The sequence below is a fragment of the Callospermophilus lateralis genome, chromosome 7 (genome assembly GCF_048772815.1).
Source record: "Callospermophilus lateralis isolate mCalLat2 chromosome 7, mCalLat2.hap1, whole genome shotgun sequence".
Taxonomy (NCBI): Eukaryota; Metazoa; Chordata; class Mammalia; order Rodentia; family Sciuridae; genus Callospermophilus; species Callospermophilus lateralis.
This window is the reverse complement of record NC_135311.1, coordinates 66,665,612-66,684,782: the sequence shown is the minus strand read 5'-3', so window position 1 is coordinate 66,684,782 and position 19,171 is coordinate 66,665,612. Positions and strand designations below refer to the sequence as shown.

At 32.9% G+C, this 19,171-nt stretch overlaps 1 protein-coding gene across 2 annotated transcripts in view; it reads right to left on the bottom strand.

Annotated features, from left to right (window-relative positions):
- Positions 1 to 19,171, bottom strand: part of Hfm1 (helicase for meiosis 1) — an 82,987-nt gene that overhangs the window by 56,092 nt on the left and 7,724 nt on the right. For both annotated transcript variants that reach the window (XM_076861969.1, XM_076861971.1), the window contains exons 4-12: positions 11,446 to 11,702; positions 11,149 to 11,196; positions 6,726 to 6,796; positions 6,136 to 6,268; positions 5,080 to 5,231; positions 4,444 to 4,521; positions 4,081 to 4,239; positions 359 to 559; positions 188 to 276 (exon numbers count right to left, since the gene is read on the bottom strand). In XM_076861969.1, coding sequence (XP_076718084.1) covers positions 188 to 276; positions 359 to 559; positions 4,081 to 4,239; positions 4,444 to 4,521; positions 5,080 to 5,231; positions 6,136 to 6,268; positions 6,726 to 6,796; positions 11,149 to 11,196; positions 11,446 to 11,702 — 1,188 coding nt within the window. The remainder of the gene's footprint in view (positions 1 to 187; positions 277 to 358; positions 560 to 4,080; positions 4,240 to 4,443; positions 4,522 to 5,079; positions 5,232 to 6,135; positions 6,269 to 6,725; positions 6,797 to 11,148; positions 11,197 to 11,445; positions 11,703 to 19,171) is intronic.

The following is a 19,171-nucleotide window of genomic DNA, read 5'->3' as shown; positions in this document are numbered from 1 at the left end:
TCACATCTACACTAAAGAGTTGTTATCTCAATCCTCAAAATTACTATTATTCTTATGATACAGATGAGAAACCTGAGGCTTTGTCAAGTAACTTGATCAAGGTAAGGGATAAACCCACTTTTCTCATTTCATCTAAGTGATCCTAAAAGTCCTTCTACTTCCAAGGAAAAAAACCAAAAAAATTTACCTTTGTTTCTGTTCCACAGTCATAATAAATTTAGCATCTTTCACAAGAACAGAAGCAGCCTGTTGCACACCTTTCCTAGTTGCACAAAACTGAAAATACATTAATAATTTCTATATTAATCATGTTAAAAGTGAACATCACACTAAAAGATAATCGACCAACAATCCATACCACAAGTGTGGGCTTCTGATCAGAGTATGTTTGTATAACACTGGCAATTTTGTAGTTGAGGGTTAAATCAAACTTAAATTCAGTTTGGTTACTACTACAGGGAAATCCCAGGACCACTTTCCTAAGTTTCACAGGTCTATGGCTTTCATCCATTTTCAGACATACAGCAGGTCTTTCACCATCTGAAATCCATTCTGCAATCTTGAAAAAAACAAAAAAACGTACATTAAGCATTTTTTCTAGTCAAGTTTTATGGCCTAAAACCCCCAATTTTAGATTACTTTAAAGTCAAGGTATAAAAGTACTGAATTAGATAGTCTTTTTCAGTATTACATATTCCATTGATATTACTCTGTTGATAAACTGGTAAATGCTATTGATAAATATTGCTAATAGCAGTATTTCTTTCTTTCTTTCTTTCTTTCTTTTTTTTTTTTTTTGGTGGGAGGTAACCAGGGATTGAACTCAGAGTCACTCAACTACTGAGTCATGTCCCAAGCCCTATTTTGTATTTTATTTAGAGACAGGGTCTTACAGAGTTGCTTAACTCCTTGATTTTGCTGAGGCTGGCATTGAACTCTGGATACTCCTGCCTCAGCCTCCGGAGCCACTGGGATTATAGGCATGCGCTACTGCGCTGGCAGGTAATTTTCTAATTAGTTATTTTATTTTCCTTCATGAGAGTCTAAAGTAAAATTAAAATTGCTTTGGCAAGAGTTGACAATTTTTAATCAAAACATAAACACTTGAGAGAAAGCAGAGCCAAAAGCATATTTCAGGCTCAATGCAAGAATCAGTAGTTAGTTTACAGAGCTGTGTTAAGCTATCCTTATCTTTGCGTAATCTGGTTAGTAATCAGGCTCCATGCCCTGCTATGAAATTGACCACTGCTTTGACAGGAGAAAGTTTCTTGTTACACAGGAAGGAATACTGAAATATTCTCAAGGCTATCATGAGTAGGAATAAGATCACACAAGAATTTACATTCTGAGAGGAGCAGAGGATCAAGGGTAAAGACTTTAACATATGGGGAAATTGAGGAAGAGGACCAGAAGAAACGGACAGAGAAATAGCAATCAGAATTGGTAAATACCACAAAATAGAAGAAAGTTTCAAGAATTGGAGGGTATTTATATTTATATAATTATTGCTTACAAATCAATAAGTAAATGTTTCCCGGTGTGAAAAAAGAATAAAGGGCATGACCTGGCAAGTAACAAAAAACAAAAGTTTAAAAGTTGTTGATAAATATATTTTAAATATTTACTACAGTAAAAATCGAAGAAGAAAAAAACTTAAAATAAGATATATTAAATAATAAATTTGAGAAATAGTTAATATTCAAAATTAAATAAAAATAACAATTTTATTATTATATTACACACTGTTAGGATATAGGAAAATGACAGCCGGCAGGATTCAGAGAAATGGCAGCTAAAATAAATGAATGTAACACGGAAGGCAGTGTATCCTTAAAAGTTCTGTATTCTTTGACTCAATTATTTAACTCCAAAATCATCCTAAAAATAATTATGGATGTTTTCAAATTGCAGGATTATTTATAATAGAAAAATGGAAATAATTTAATCTTCCATTATTATGATGTTAGATAAATAAATTATACCCCCAATACAAAACAGTAGTAAAGACTAATAACATGGAAATATTTGTAGGTAAAATGAAAATGTAGATCAAAAAACTATAATATTATAATTTCATGTTACTGTAGTCTGAATATGGTTAGAGAGTGTGTCTCAAAATTTCCTTTGTTGGAATGCCTGTTCCCCAGTGTAGTAATAGTACTGAGGTGATGGAATCTTTTAAGAGGTGGGACCTAGTAAAAGGTGGTTAGGTTACTGCGGACAATGTTCTTGGAAGGAATTAATGCTGATCTCCCAAAGTAAGCAAGTTCTCATGAGAGTGGGTCATTAAAAAAAAAGTGAGTCTGACTCTAGAATCTCTCTGGATTACATGGGATCTTTCCCTGTCAGGCATACTCCTGCCATGATTCTGTCCACCATGTTATGAGGTAGCCAGTAGGGTCCTCACCAGGATGAACAGATGAGGTCACCCAATCTTGGACTTTCAGACTCCAAAACTATAAACTAAATAAACCTCCTTAAAAAAACATATTACCAAGCCTCAGGTATTTTGTTATAACAATGGAAAACAGACTGATGCACATGTAAACATTTGAAAGGACAAAAGTCTGGGTATTAGTTTTATTGTTTTTATAAACTTTAAATTTTTTTTTTATTTTCACATCTTGTTTTATTTAAGGAAAGTAACTTTATCTCTTCATACCTAATTTCTTTTTTTTTTAATTTAATTTTATTTTTTTATTGGTTATTCAAAACATTACAAAGATTTCAGAATCACATCGGTTACACATCCACATTTTTACATAATACCATAATAGTAACTGTTGTATTCTGCTACCTTTCCTATCCTCTACTATCCCCCCTCCCCTCCCCTCCCATCTTCTCTCTCTACCCCATCTACTGTAATTCATTTCTCTCCTTATTTTTTTCCCATTCCCCTCACAAACTCTTATATGTAATTTTGTATAACAATGAGGGTCTCCTTCCATTTCCAAGCAATTTCCCTTTTCTCTCCCTTTCCCTCCCACTTCATGACTCTGCTTAATGTTAATCTTTTCCTCCTGTTCTTCCTCCCTGCTCTGTTCTTGGTTGCTCTCATTATATCAAAGAAGACATTTGGCATTTGTTTTTTAGGAATTGGCTAGCTTCACTTAGCATAATCTTGAGTATGAACAAAACAAGTTTTCTTTTCATGAATAAGAAAATTATTAACTGTGTCAATTTAAGGATAAAGACAAAATTTTCCATTGGAAGAGCAAATACAGGAGGTATTTTTTCTAAGAAGTGTTGGAGAAAAAAAGCTACATTATAGTAGGCTGACAAGTAAACAAGAGTAAGAAAGTAGAGTGAAACTGTATCATTTCTCAAGAAGTTTGCCTAAAAATTAAAGAAAAAGGCCGGACACAGTGGTACACACCTGTAATCCCAGCCATTCAGGGGGCTGAAGTAATAGAACTACAAATTCAAGGACAGCCTCAGCAACCTATGGAGATCCTGTCTCAAATAATAAATTTTAAAAGGATACACAAATTTCAGCATGTTAAAATGTAGTTCAGTGGTAGAACCCCGGGAGTTCAAGCTCTAGTACCCCTCCACACACAAATTAGGTTGTATATTCATTATAGGAAGTATAATATTCAATGTAACTATTTCTTCCCATGTCCTTCTACCATTAACCATGAGATCCTCCTCAAGGACAATTTCCATATGTTCTCACTTTTGCATCAATCATTTTGGCTTACTGCAATGCTAGGCATATAGAATTGGGGGGAGAGTGATAATCATCTCAGCAATTATTTTTATGTCTACTATACTTTTCTATACAATTAGAGACAGCTGGCTATAATGACCATGTTATTAGTCAAGTTATGACAGGTGGATGAAATCCATAAAATTAAGACTTTTAGATACTAGCTAAAAACAGCCTTCTATTAAAAATATTAAACTTGAAGACCAAATTTTTATATCTGAGAAATCTAACCATAAATTTCTACAACATACTTTATCAAGTGACTGGTAAAAAAAAAAAACAACCCTCACTATTCTCTAAGATCAAAATAACTAAAAATTTCACCAGTCATAAAACAAAAACCCTGATTGTATATTGAAATTCTAACTTACATCCTCAGCATTTGGAATTGTTGCAGATACAGCTACAAATCTCATTGGGATAAAAGTGCTAGTATTTTCTAAAGGCTGAGATAAAGACTGTACAGTTTTCATTCTGCTGACTACAACTTCAAGAGTTGGACCACGATATTCATCTTTTACAACATGTACCTATACAAGAAATCAAGAAAGAATCATTAGCTGTAAGACTACAATCTACTTAAAAAACTAAAATGTACAATGAAATTAACATTTTTCCTTGAGAAAATGGGAACTTTCCAGCAATTTCCCCTAGAAGTAATTAAACAAACATTGAAGTTGTCTTCTTTCTAAACATCTTATGTTATCTCTGAAAGTGAATAATGTGTTCACTACCTCATCAATGAGAAATAGTCGCACCAGTTGAACCAAAGAGTTGTCTCTCCATTTCCTAGTCAAGCTATCCCATTTCTCCTACAGAAAAAGTGCAAGTAGTTTAATGTGATAAGGAATTATAATAAGTACTGTTTAGGACATTAACAAAAATTTTACCATGACATAATACAAATGACAGGTAAAGGTTTGATTGATACATTAAAAGTATTCTGAAAAAGATTTAAAGATTAAAAATTTGAATTTTGATAGTTTGGTCAGTGTTTTAAAACTAAGCCTTCAATTCTTTTATTAAATTTAACCACACAACATTTAAATTCACTGTCTGATTACATACTTTTAAACTCTACCAAGGTACTCCCTCTATAATACATAATACTTGGGCAAAAAAATAAGAGGAATAAATATGATTATAAATTATCAACAATAACAAATTGGATATTCTTTGTCCATTTTTCCTATTGGCCATTTGTCTTTTACTTATGTTTTTGTAGGTAATTTTTTTTGTACCTTGAATACTATTACTTTTTTACTTTGCAAATACATGCTTCTACTTTGTATTTTCTTTGAACTTCTTATGAAAAGAAACAGATTTTTTCTAATAAACCAAATAAATAATAAAGGATAAATAATACCTACTGGAGTTGTCATAATAATATGGGCATGTTGAATCTCAAATAGGTCATCTATAACTGTATCTCCAGTGAGTTCTTTACAATTCAATCCAATTGGTCCAAATTTTTCTTTCCAGTCATCAAAACGCTGACTACATAGGGCTTTTATTGGTGCCACTATAATGATACATTTTTTAATATAAATGCAATTTTAAAATTATTTTCGCAAATTTTAGTTAAGAAAATTAGGACAAAAGTATATATCTAGGTACTAATATTGACAAATTAAAAGTTAGTAATTTAGGTATATCATTTAGAGATAAAAAGGTAATCACCAAAAAGAACTAAAGATAAATAGAAATAATTACTCAGGAACTTATAGCCAAGAGCGGAGAGAGAGGTGGCGGTGGGGGGGGGGGGGTGGGTGGGGGTGGGGCTGAGTACAGAACATTAGTGCTTTTCATTATAAGGCTTTTTGTAATATTTGGGTTTTTAAACCATGTATATATACTACTTTGAGGAAATTTTAAAAAATACACACCCAGAACAGGAGAGCAGAGGTGTCTATGTAAATTTCTAGAATTATAAATGTTTATTTTGTTCATTTTAACTGAACTTTAAAAAACAAGCATGTGAAGTTAAAATCCTCAATTCAAATATTACTTTTTATTTTTAACTCTGAAAAAATGTGTTTTGAATTTAATGGAACAGACAAAACCAATTGTAATATATCTATTAAAAACATATGAGGGCTGGATGTACAGGTCAATGGTAGTGTTTGTTTAGCAGTACAAGACTTCGGGTTCAATACCCAGCACCACCAAAAAAAAAAAAAAAAAAAAAAAACCCAGAAGGAGAATTTATTAGAGCTGGGAGCATAGCTCAGTGATAGAATGCTTGCCTGGCATATATACAGCCCTGAGTTTGACCGCCAGCAACACAAATAAATAAATAAAATCAGTTTCTTTAAAAATGTATGGGAAACCAAATAATAATGCCTATGACTGAGCTGAATTTACTTCATTTTTGCTTTACTGAGCTTTTATTATAATTAATCACTATTCTTACAATATATACTTACTGTAAACAATTTTAATGTTTAACCATGGCAATGGTACTTCCATTAATAATCTTGTTATAGCTAGTTCGAACATTACAGTTTTTCCAGAACCAGTTGGAGCACAAATTACAAAATTTCTATCTGTATAAAGAAGCTAAAAAATAAAATTTAATCAATTATGTAACATCAAATTTTTCACACACATTCTCAACTTGTTAGAAAATATGTCTTAGGAAGACTCTAAGGAATAATAATACAAAATAATAATACAAACATTCAATTATTAAAACTGTAACCTTGCTCCAGAACCTCCACCATCAAAAAATAATACTATTAATATTTAATCTCTTTTATTTGTCAAAGTGATGTGCTAGACATAGAAGAAAATCATTCCTTTATCTTCTAGAGAAATTTTCATAAATCTAACAAATACAAATTAATCTACCTGTGAGAATTGTATATACGTATCTAACAAACATTTTCTGAGCTTCTATAATGTACTAGTCACTGAATGTGGCACTGGGAACCAAAATGTGATCTAGTCTCTCTCCTTAGAGAGCATATAACCTGGTGAGAAAAGGAAGATAGGTAAATAATCATAAGATACTTACATCATCAAAGGCTTTGGACTGTATATAGTTGAAATACGGGAATTCTTTGAAAATACTTCTAAATTTTGCTGCTTTGAATAACATTAAGGAGTCAAATATTTCAGAAATTTAAAAACAGGTTACATCTGATTTGATTTTAAACTTTAGTTAAACTGATATTGACTCCGACAGCATTTAATAATGAGGCTTTCACATTTCTATTTTCTTAAGAAAGAAATTAACAGTTTTTATTAGAGTCTCCACTCCCACTCTGTTTTACAAAGAACTTATGAAGTCCCCATAAGGAAATAAGAGATTACATAAGGCTTATAACTTGAAAGTTAAATATGATGGAAGAGATGCAAATATACAGAGATTAAGTCTATCAGAACTTTGCTTCTAGTTTATCTTTTCCACAATACACTTTGATGAGGCTACTTTATTTTTACTTCTTTGATATTTCAAATTTCACTAATTATTGATTGTTGATTGTGCTTCATTAGATAATGTCTTATTTCTGGTCACCTAACCCTGAAATGAAACCTTTTGTTTCTGATAATTATAACTGAATTATCAGCATACTGGCTCCTCAGGAAGAATTTAAATAATTCTTTAAATCATCCCCTGAAAAAGTTTTTTTCTTTTTGGTACTAGGGATTGAACTCAGGGTCACTTGACCACTGAACCACATCCCCATCCCTATTTTTGTATTTTATTTAGAGACAGGGTCTCACTGAGTTACTTAGCTCCTCACTTTTGCTGAGGCTGGCTTTGAACTCATGATCCTCCTGCCTCAGCCTCCTAAATTGCTGGGATTACAGGCATGTGCCACTGCGCCCAGCCCATGAAAACATTTTTAAAATTAATAGATTAAAGAATAAACATCTCTCCAAGGTAAGAATCTATTGCAAGCTTGAAAGAGATTTTACAGCACTCTTCTTATTCTGAATCACTATTAGTTAACTACATTTAAACTCCTCCTTAACTCTATTGTCATATAATTAACGGGTAAAAACTGTATATATTTGAAGTATGCAATGATGTTTTATTATTATTTTACAGTCTGAAAATGATTACCATAATCAATATTTCTATCACCTTATGTATTTGCCTTTTGGTATATGTGGTGAGAATACTTAGAATCTGTTCTCTTAGCATTTTGTTTTTATTTTTTTAATTAAAAAAAATTTTTTTGAGATAAAGTCTTGCTATGTTACCCATGCTGGTCTTGAACCTCTAGGCTGAAGCAGTCCTCCTGCCTCAGCCTTTCAAGTATCTGGGACTATAGCTAAAAACCCCTCTTTCTCTTGATGTAGACAGCTATGTAGTCTTGTCACCCTACTACTGCTTCTTCCTGCACCTGATTTAGCCTTTATTTCTCAGATTCCATGTTCTACTACTGGTCCCCACTCCCATTCCTCTCCTCCACCTATACTGCCATTCTTTGAAAACATCAGTCATATACCTTCCATGAAGCCTTCCCCCTGCCTAGATTATTCTTCCTTCCAAATTTCTTTGGCTATTTCACATCCTTTAATTGCTTAAATTGTACCTTCTCATGAAGCCCTATCCTAACTATTCTATTTAATTCTACATCCTGAATCCTCAAATCCAGCAGTCCCAATTAAACCCTCCTTTACCCTGCTCTACATTTTTCTTTTTCCATAGTACTCATTGCCTTTTAAAATACTATATAACTTATTTATATACTATTATAATTGTTCAGATCTATCTTCTTCCCCACCCTTATCCCAAGGTTAACTCTCCAAAGACAAGGATTTACTATCTATTTTCTTAACTGATATATCCCAAATACCTAGAACAATGCCTGACACACAGTAACTCAGTTAATATATGATTGCATTAAGTCAAGCCATTAATTTAGAAATTTTCATTTTACTTTCTGTTATGCATGTCAGAATATTTATTCCAAAATAAAAATGAAATTTTGAGTTTGTCAATCCATCAGATTTTGAAGGAATCTCATTTTTCCTTCAAGATATGTCTTTTCTTCTAAAATATTTATTCATAACAAGCCCAGAAGTAGGTATCATGCTGTTTTTCTCTCATTAGATAGTTACACATCAATTTATATTAACAAAAATTAATCTTTGATTCAGAGTAGTGCAGAATCAGTTTCCCAGCTCATGAAAAAACTCAATCACTAACATCATTTATCATCATTATCAACACTCAAAAAAATTTTTAACAAACTAAGTAGTGGCATTATGATTATATGTTATAAAGGGGAAAACTGTCTCTAGAACTGAAAATGACAAGAGTACTGTGACAGGATCAATCTGACAAAATTTACTGTCCTGAGTATTCAAATATTGGAAAATATTGGAAAAGAATCAGCAAATATATTGTGTCCAAGTAATCCACAAACTCAAATTATCAGGAATAGCCTTCAGTCTTCTACTGTATACATTCAGAAACAATAACCCATAGTACTTCAGTTTTATAGCAAATGAAATTTTTTGACAATAAATCAATGAACAGAAGTATACATAGTAGTCTTAACCAACAAAGATACCTAAACTACAGAACCACTTAAGCTAATATATAGCATCAAAATCTCTAAAAGTCTTAAGAAGGTACTGCCATACTATGAAAAGCCCAGTTATACAAATAGTTGATTGTTTAACTATCTTTAAACATGCTTTTTACTAATCTATTTCCTATGTTCCATTTTATTTAGATCACAAGAGAGAAGTGCAGCAGGATTGAGACATGGTGCTGAAGAGCAGTGCTAAAGACTGAAGTTTAATATCATGTAGGCCTTCCCCCATTTTAACCCAATTTAGTTATCTGCATTGGATACAACTTTTCATAAGTGTTCAGGAAAATATTTTCTAACCATACTTCAGAATTGCCTCAAATGATCCTCTGAGTACTTGGGACTAGAGTCACTATTGCCTAGATTTCCCAATATCTGGAATTCACTTTTTGTTTTGCTAACCAAACCATAACTTTTGTGAATTCTACAACACTCCTCAGCTGTGAGTCACTAATTCCATAAAGCATAGTTTAGATGAGTTCGCTTGACTGCTCAAAAATCTTACATGGTTTCTCCTCATTGTTTAATAAATTTATTAAAAATAAAAACAAGGGCATGGGGCTAGGATTGTGGCTCAGCAGTAGAGTGCTCACCTAGCACGTGTGAGGCCCTGGGTTCAATCCTCAGCACCACATAAAAATAAATAAATAAAGTAAAGGTATTGTGTTCAACTTCAACTAAAAAATAAATATTAAAAAACAAAACAAGATCATGATGGCATGTAGCTATAGTCCCAGATACTTGAAAGGCTGAGGCAGGAGGACTGCTTCAGCCTAGAGGTTCAAGACCAGCATGGGTAACATAGCAAGACTTTATCTCAAAAAAATTTTTTTTAATTAAAAAAATAAAAACAAAATGCTAAGAGAACAGATTCTAAGTATTCTCACCACATATACCAAAAGGCAAATACATAAGGTGATAGAAATATTGATTATGGTAATCATTTTCAGACTGTAAAATAATAATAAAACATCATTGCATACTTCAAATATATACAGTTTTTACCCGTTAATTATATGACAATAGAGTTAAGGAGGAGTTTAAAAACAAAAACATAAAATATTCTTTATGTTGGTATTTATGGCATTAAATGATCTAATCCTAAAATACCTATCCAGGATTATTTCCTATTTCTTTTATATCTTTAATCAAACTGGAATGCTTGTTATTTCCAAACAATTTTTTACCCTCCCCCTTGCTCATGGCTACTTTTCTGCCTACAAGGTTTCTTACTTATGTGCTTTACTTTACCTGCCTTTAAATGTATCTGGAGATGGGAAAGTAGATAAAGCACAACCCTTGCTTTCAAGGAGTTCTTAGGTCTTGAGGAAATAGTCATATAAACAGCTGGTAAGTTGTAATAAAATTGACATGCACAGGGTATTAAGAGGCAAAGAAGATATTATCATCAGAATACACCCAAAATATTTGCACTAGAAATGGCCAAACATGTAAGTTGGATTATATGTATAAACTAGGTTCTTTCAAAAATGTTAGATTTGTAAAAATGTACCCAATTAACAAAAAGTCCATTTCTTTCCATTTCCCCTACTTAGTTTAATCCACTATGGTTGATCTTATCCAAAACATAAGATATTATCTGTATCTATGTGTAAGTAAAGCTGACCAGAGTTCTGCCAAATACAAATCTGATTTCTGTATTTATCTTGTCTTCTATTGGTACATACAATTCAAGCTGGCACCAGAACACAGACAACACTTGGAATAGCACTATCATACACATGTATCTCTTACATGATTCAAAAGATACACTTTTCGTTTTTTCTTTGTAACCAAAACAAATGCACAGGAACATAATGAAACAATATTTTAATAATGTGATTTCACAATATCAAATATGTTGTAAAATAATTTAAAGGATACGAATTTCTGTGACAGCCTTCAAGGAACCTATACCACTTCTGGTTACCCCTAAAAAAATCATAGATGAATATTTTTAAACTTTTTCTACAAAAAAATTGCTTCAATAAAACTTACACAACTTTTTTCTTGAGAACATAGGCAAAAATATTAGAACACAGCTAAAAAATAATGCAACATAATAAAGAAAGGTAGAAATTGCACATAGATAACCCACTTATAATTTTGTATTTTCTCTATGCTACAAAATGCAGATTAATTTGTATTTTTATAAAACCAAATGAAAAAGCAAGAAATCACCTTGAATATTATGAGGTTGGGATGCAAGTGAATATGATGGTACTTTAAGTATGTCATCTCCAATTTCAGAAGATGAAAAAGCTTCATTTGCTATAAACATGTTTGATTGAGGTTTTTGCTTATTATTGCTACAGTTCCATGATTTCTCCTTGTTCATTTCTGTTTCAATAATTTTCACTGAGTTAACTACGGAGTCCAAGTTTGCACTGTTATTAGAATAAGTACCTCCATGCATATTGTCACATATTTTAAATAATCTGAAAAAGAACCACATGTTTTTTACCTGTAACAGTTGCTTAGAATATTAAAGATAGCATTAAATTGTCTCTTTAAACATGCCCATAAAAATAAAAAATTCAATCAATCTCCTAAAATGTGACTTTTAAAATTTACTATGGATATACATCTTTTCATTTTCCTAAAACTCAGATAAATCCATTTGTGGTAGCCAATGTCTAAGATGGCCTCAATGATCCTTGCCTCCTTTTTTTTTCACACTCTTGCAGTCTGCAACAAATTGAATCATTTAATCAGAACTGGCCTTTGTAACTAGTAGAGTACTGCACGTCCAAGTGTGTGACTTCCAAAGCTAGGTCAAAAAGACAAAGACATCAGACATTGTCCCTTTCACATAGTCTCTTAGATGACTCAACTCTGTGAAGGAACTCTATCAATAACACCATATCCTAAGAACTCTCAAACAACCTTATGAAGAAGGCCCATGTGGATAGGTACTGAAGCTTCCTGTCAAGAGCCTGCACCAACGTGTCAGTCAAGGTGAATGATCCACCATGAAAGCAGATCCCCTGTCAAGTGTCAGATGACCACAGACTGTGCCAAAATTCTGATTATAGCCCTGTCAGAGGTTCCCAATCTCTTTTGCATTCTCATGAGAGACCCCAGGCCAAAACATCCAATTAAATTGTTCCTAAGTTCCTAACTTACAGAAACAATGAGAAAAGCATTTATTGTTGTTTTTAAGCCACTAAGTTTGGGGATAAGCTGTATACAACAAGATAATTAATGACTACCGAATAAGTCAGAAAAGTGCTAAAGGGAGGGAAAAAGGCCACACAATATAGTCACAAAAAAGTAATTCACCTAATAGTAGTTATATTTTACTAAAGTGATTCAATATAACAATATATTAACACATGTATTAAATTTATAGGAATAAATCAACATTCTTGTCATGAATTAAAAGTTGTTATCAATAACATTTAGTTTCACAGAAAGTATCAGTTCATTCAGTTTTACTTGCCAGTCAATTCAAGGTTGTATACCCTAGCCTACATCATCCCCCCAAATAGGAAAAGAAGTAAACTAAGTGTATTAGCAGATCAAATCATCCCAAACACTATCTAATAATAACCCTAATGTAAAAAATACTTCTTGGCAAAGTTCTGAAAAACAAGGAGACATCATCTTTATGACTGTATTATATTTGATCAAAAGAAAATCTACCACAATAATTTGTTCAAAATAGCCTCAAGAGATGTAGTAATCATTAAGGTTTCCAATATAACACTTACATCTTATAGAATAAGTAATGGGGGATGATATAAGGTATCAGACTTACAGAATTCTATAAGAAATAATACTTAAACACTATGCAAACATGAAATAATTTGTAAATTACTTTGTCACAATGATATGCTTTTGTATCAGAACAAGTCTTTGAAAAAACTTGAAAAATGTATTTTAGCATCCTCTAATGTTTTATCTTTGAAGATGGAAAATTCAAAAGCAGATAATCTTAGATAAAACATATTGTACTGGGAACAAGGATATTCAAGCTATAGTATGATTCCCTGCAATATGCTGTGATATTGGTTAGAATCAGACAGACCTAGGTTTAAGTTTAAAGCTCCTCTGCTTTGTAGCTGTGTGACTTTAAAGTTAGTAAGAGTTTGAAATAAGTTTTACAAACTGTAAAGACATTATCTACATTCTAGTTACCAAAATTCTCTGGACCTCAGAATCTTCCTAAATCCTCTGGAACTCCCACTTAATAAACTCCCTTAGGTCCCTGACTTCCTCATTGATTATTTATTATCCCTGGCCTTAAAAACAAACAAACAAACAAACAAACAATGTGGCTCTGCCCTAGAAAACTGTTGCTTCTTAAGAAAACCCCTAAGTGGAAACTCCTAATTCTCTTCATTCAATGTACTTGAAGATTGAGAGTGTTTTCCTCTCTATTCCAAATCTAGACCATTTTCCCACTCTCACAATAGTAATCTACTCTATTCATCTATGCCACTTCCTAATAGCATATATCACTTATCAACCTTCTGGTCACTTTAGAATACTTTCCTCTTGCTTTCAGAATTTTGCCAATATTCTGTGCTACTGCAACATTCATGGAGACAACCCATTCAAAATCCTTATCTCTCAATTCCTCAGAAAATTCATTTCCAAAGGCATTCTCCTTCACATAACCTCAGTCATCTACTGTCTCACCAGAGTCTGTCATTATCCCAAACTGCCCTTCCTCTCAATAATCTGATGAATAATGATTCCGATATATTATTTTCTAACTTCAAACTTTTATTCTGTTAGTTTATTTGCTCAAAGAACCAGTGAGTTCAAAGAACAAGTTAACTGTAATTAACCTATTTTTTCCTAAGCTATCTTCCCTTTTTCTTTTCTTGTCTACATTTTGTGGACTTAAATTCCATGGCCACTTTCTTACCAATATTCTAAACTCTGCTTCTCCTGTTAATATAAAAATAACAACAGAAGCTGGGCACAGTGGCACATGTCTGTAATCCCAGCCACTTGGGAGCTTGAGGAAGGAGGATCACAAGTTCAAAGCCAGCCTTAGCAACTTAGCAAGGCCCTAAGCAACTTAGCAATATTCTGTACCTATATAAAAAAAATAAAAAGGGCCGGGAATGTGGCTCAGTGGTTAAGCACCCCTGGGTTCAATCCCTGATACAAAAACAAACAAACAAAAATAAACCCAAAAATACTAATTTAAAAAAACAGAGCAAGAATCACAGCTTTTGGGACAGGAGTCCCCTGTGTTTCTCCTTTGCTAGCAAAGCGATAAACCTTTTTCCTTTTTCTCAAAACCATGTCCTCGTTATTGTACTGGCACCAGGGATAAGGACTGAGCTTTCTGCAATATGGAGCTTAAACACTGGAGAAATACTGAAGAGAAAGGCCCAGGGTTAGATGTCTTTGGAGGTGAAACAAAGAATACACATTCAAGGGAGAATGCCAGACATCTGCAGAGGGAAAGACTGCAACCCCTTGGTCTGGGATGTTAATATTCGCAGAGGAACACATGCATACTAAAATTGGAATGGTACAGAGAAGAATAGGTGACACACAAATTCATGAAGCATTTCACATTTATTCAATGGAGCAATGGATAAAGAAGACAGACTGCATTTCCAGAGGATGAGAAAATGGACTCATTCATCTATAAAAAATAATGATATGCTGTCAATTTCAACATGGATGAACCTGGAAGACAATGTGTTAAAAGAAATAAGCCAGGAACAGAAAGACAAATGCAGCATGAGCTCATGTGAAATAAAAACATTCATCTCATAGAAATTGAGAATAGAATATTGGTTATTAAAGGCTGGGGAGGGTATAGGAGTAGGATGGGAAGAGATTGGTCAATGGATACAATGTTACATACAGGTAGGAGGAACAAGTTCTGATGTGTTATTGCATAATAGGGTGATTATAGTTAATGATAATATATCACCTATTTCAAAATAGCTAGAAGAGAGGATTTTAATTTTTAATTTCTCTCATCACAAAGAAATGATTAAATGTTTAAAGTGATGGATATGCTAATTACCCTAATTTGATCATTACACAGTTGTATATATGTATCAGAATATCACATGGTATCCCATAAATATCTACAACAATTGTGTCAGTCAAAAATAAAATAAAACTTTAAAATAGTAAAAAAAAAAAACAGAGCAAGAGGCTCTACAAAGAAATGAATTTACTTGGAGTAATGGCAAACCATATGCATACCAGAGAGGCAAAGAATGGCAAGGCTTTTGAAAGGTAAAATAAGGTTAATAAGTTGCACTGAAACAACTTTCCTCAGCAAGGATTAATAAGAAGAGCAGTGTCAGTTCAAGGCTGACAAATTGTTGGGCAAATGTCATTGCAAAAGTATTCTTTGTGTAAGGATGTGGTACCTTAATGCCTTTATGCAAGGTTGTGGTTTTCAGAGTACTCATAACAGTTTTTATCATAGGCCATTGTGTGAGAGATCCCCTTCTTTATGACCTCTCTATTCCCTTTTTGTTAGGGTTTGACAAAAGTGACTCCATTTTGATTCTGACAACTTTTATCCACTTTATTATTTTTATCATACTTACATCACAAAACCTCACTCCTGAATGATTTTTTAAAATAATTACAGCAAGGCAGTGGAATATGAATGGGTAAAAAGTACAACTTTGGAGCAGATGATTAGTATTAAAATTCAGAGTCATCAGTAACAAGCTTGCAGGATATAATGTCAATATACAAAAAACAATTATATTTTCATAAACTAGCAATGGAAAATCTGAAGAAAAAAATTAAGGAAAAAAAAAGAGTCCATGTAAAATAACAGCAAAAAAATAAAATACTTAAGAATTTAACAACATAAGTATAAAACTATCCACTGAAAAACTAAAACATAATTGAGAGAATTAAAGAAAACTTTTAAAAATGGAAGGACAACTCATGTTCCTAGATTGGAAGATTTTAAATTGTTAGATGGTAAGATTCTTCAAGTTGATCTACAGATTCAACACAATCTCTATCAAAATAACTGCTGGCTTCTTATACTAAAATTCATATGAAAATGCAAAGAACACAGAATAGCCAAAACAATCTTGAAAAAAAAAAGATCAAAATTGGAAGACTCACACTTCTTAATTTAAACTACAAAGCTCCATTGTAGGATTAGCATAAAAATAGCATATATTAGTCCATGGAGTAAAATAAAGAGTTCAGAAATGCTGTAGTTTGGGTCAGAAATGCTGTAGTTTGGGTCAAAAGCCCAAGTGTTAAAGGTCAAATCCCCAGCTACTGGGACATAATGGAGACTTTTAGCTCAGTGGGAGGTGTTCTAGTCATTGGAGGTGTGCCCCAGAAGGACTCTGATCTCCTTTCTCTCTCTCCCTTTTTTCTCTTCTCTCTCTCCCATTCAACCATGTGCTTAGCTGGTTGAAACTTTTGGTCTCCCTACTCTTTCCCCTTTGACCTTCAGGATGGGCTGGAGATTAAGTTCATTGCCACTGACAAATCATTTCATCAATCAAGCTCATATAATGGGACCTCTGTTAAAACGAACAATGGTGCTCAGAGAGCTTTTGAGTTGGTGAACACATCAAGGTGCTGACAGGGTGGCACACTCACAGAGGCTTACTCCACCTCATCCCCAATAGTCAGCCCTATAAATTTCTATATTTGGAGTTGTATCCTTTATAATAAACCAGTAAATGCAAGAAATGTGTTTTCCTGAGATTTAAGTCATTCTGGCAAATGAACCTATAGAGACTGGGTTGTAGAAACACCTGAGTTTTTCAGGCACTTAGAGAGGTAAGGAGTCTGGGCACCCTGCTTTCCTGGTTGGCATTCTTTAACAGGAATAATTTTGTAGGACTTTATTAATATTAAGTTTCTTTGGGTGGGGGGTAATGAATATGTCTTAAAATTAAATAATAGTGATGGCTGTACAACTATATAAGTATTCTAAACACCAATGAGTTTGTGCATTCAAAAGGGTGAATTTCATGTTATCTGAATTATAACTTATTAAATCTGATATAAGAAATCATAGTTACCCCAACTGTTCTTTTTATAATATCCAGCATCATTTATAGTGCTCAGCATTAGTCTAATTAGATTGCTTTCCTAATCTCCAAAATTTTTCCTATTCTTCCCAATCTTTCATAATGCCCTACTTATTCTCTCAAAATGACAGATAACCTCATCTATGTCATAGAGAGAACAAAAACTATAAACTAGATCTCTTCTGAATCTTGAACCTATATATTCAATTGTCTGTCTGCATAATTTATAAGTACCTAAAATCAACATGTCCAAATCTATTTTCACATTCCCCTAAATCTAATCTTTTTTAAAGTTTTTTTTTATATTACTTAAGGGCCCACCATTCTTCATTATTCTGGTTCAAATTAGAAATGTAGGTTTAAGTGCTCACATATAGTAATCATTTAAGTCCCATGGGATTCTACCTCCTAAATAACTTTGGACTCTCTTCATTTCTGCTATCAAAGTCCTAGGTCAAGACTTCTCTCCCACCTACACCAATATAATAACCTTTTAATTGACTCTTTACAATATATTCTAACTCCCTTCTTGTTTGTCCACCATACTGGGGCCAAAATCAATTTTAAAGGAAAAGAAAATCTAATTTCACTCCTTTGCATGGACTTTTAGGAAAATGATTCTCAAACTTTAGTATACAATATGATCATCTGGAAAATTTGTTTAAAATTAGTTTCTAGATCCCATTCTCATCTTTACTAAAACTATGATTTAATAGGTCTAAGGTAGGATCCAGAAATCTAAAATTTTAAAAACCATTCTAGGTGCCTCAATACAGTGTGTCTAGGGGCCATAATTTAAGAAACATGGCCTTAAAGTACAAGATGTTGATCATGGTCTAAAAGATTCTGAATGGCTTAGTTCCTTTATACCTTACCTCTCAGCATTCTCTTACTTCAAACTAAAGGAACTTTTTGCAAAGAATTGCTTAACTCTGTGCTACCTCAGGACTTCTGTACATTCTATTATTTCTACCTATTAACACTCTCCCTCTTTATTTTCACCTAGTTTACTTCTATTTTTCTTTAAGGTTAAGTGTAAACACCACTTACTCAAGAAAGCTTTCCCTGATTGGGGTAGATCATGTCCTCATGTTAAATGTTCCAGGACACCTGTTTTCAAAGAACAGTCTGGGACTCTTTCAGGGAGTCCATTAAATCAAAATTATTTTCACAATATTACTAAGCCAAGTCACAAGACATCACAACAGACTTAAAAGACATAAATGAGAATCCAACTATACTGCAAAAATATAAAACAATGCCACTTTTCTCACTAAACTATTTTTTTGTTTTAGAAAATAGAACTTAATTTTTTAATATAATAGATAACTGGTAATTATATATAATTATGGGGTACAAAGTGATATTTTGATACAAATATACAGTTTGTAGTAACCAAATCAAGGTAATCATTAAATCTGTCACCTCAAACATTTATCATTTCTTTGGAATGAGACCATTCTCTTCTAGCTATTTTGGATTATACAATACATTACTATTAACTGCAGCTACTACACAACAGAACACCAGAACTTCTATATAAATGCAACTTTGTTCATCAATACCTCCGCATTCCTCCTTCACATCTCCCCCAGACTCTGATAACTGCAATTCTACTCCCCATTTCAGAGTTCAACCAACCTCTTTTCTTTTTTGCAGTACTGGGGATCAAACCCAGAACTTCACATATGCTAGGCAAGTGCTCTCCTCCTGACCTACATACCCAGCCCTATGTTTGACTTCTTTAGATTCCACATACAAGGGAGATCGTGTTATTTGATTCTCTGTGCCTGGCTTAGTTTACTTAACATAATGTCTTCTACATTCATTCGTGTTGCCACAAATGACAAAATTTCCTAGGTTTTTAAAATATATATATTTATTTTAGTTATAAATGTACC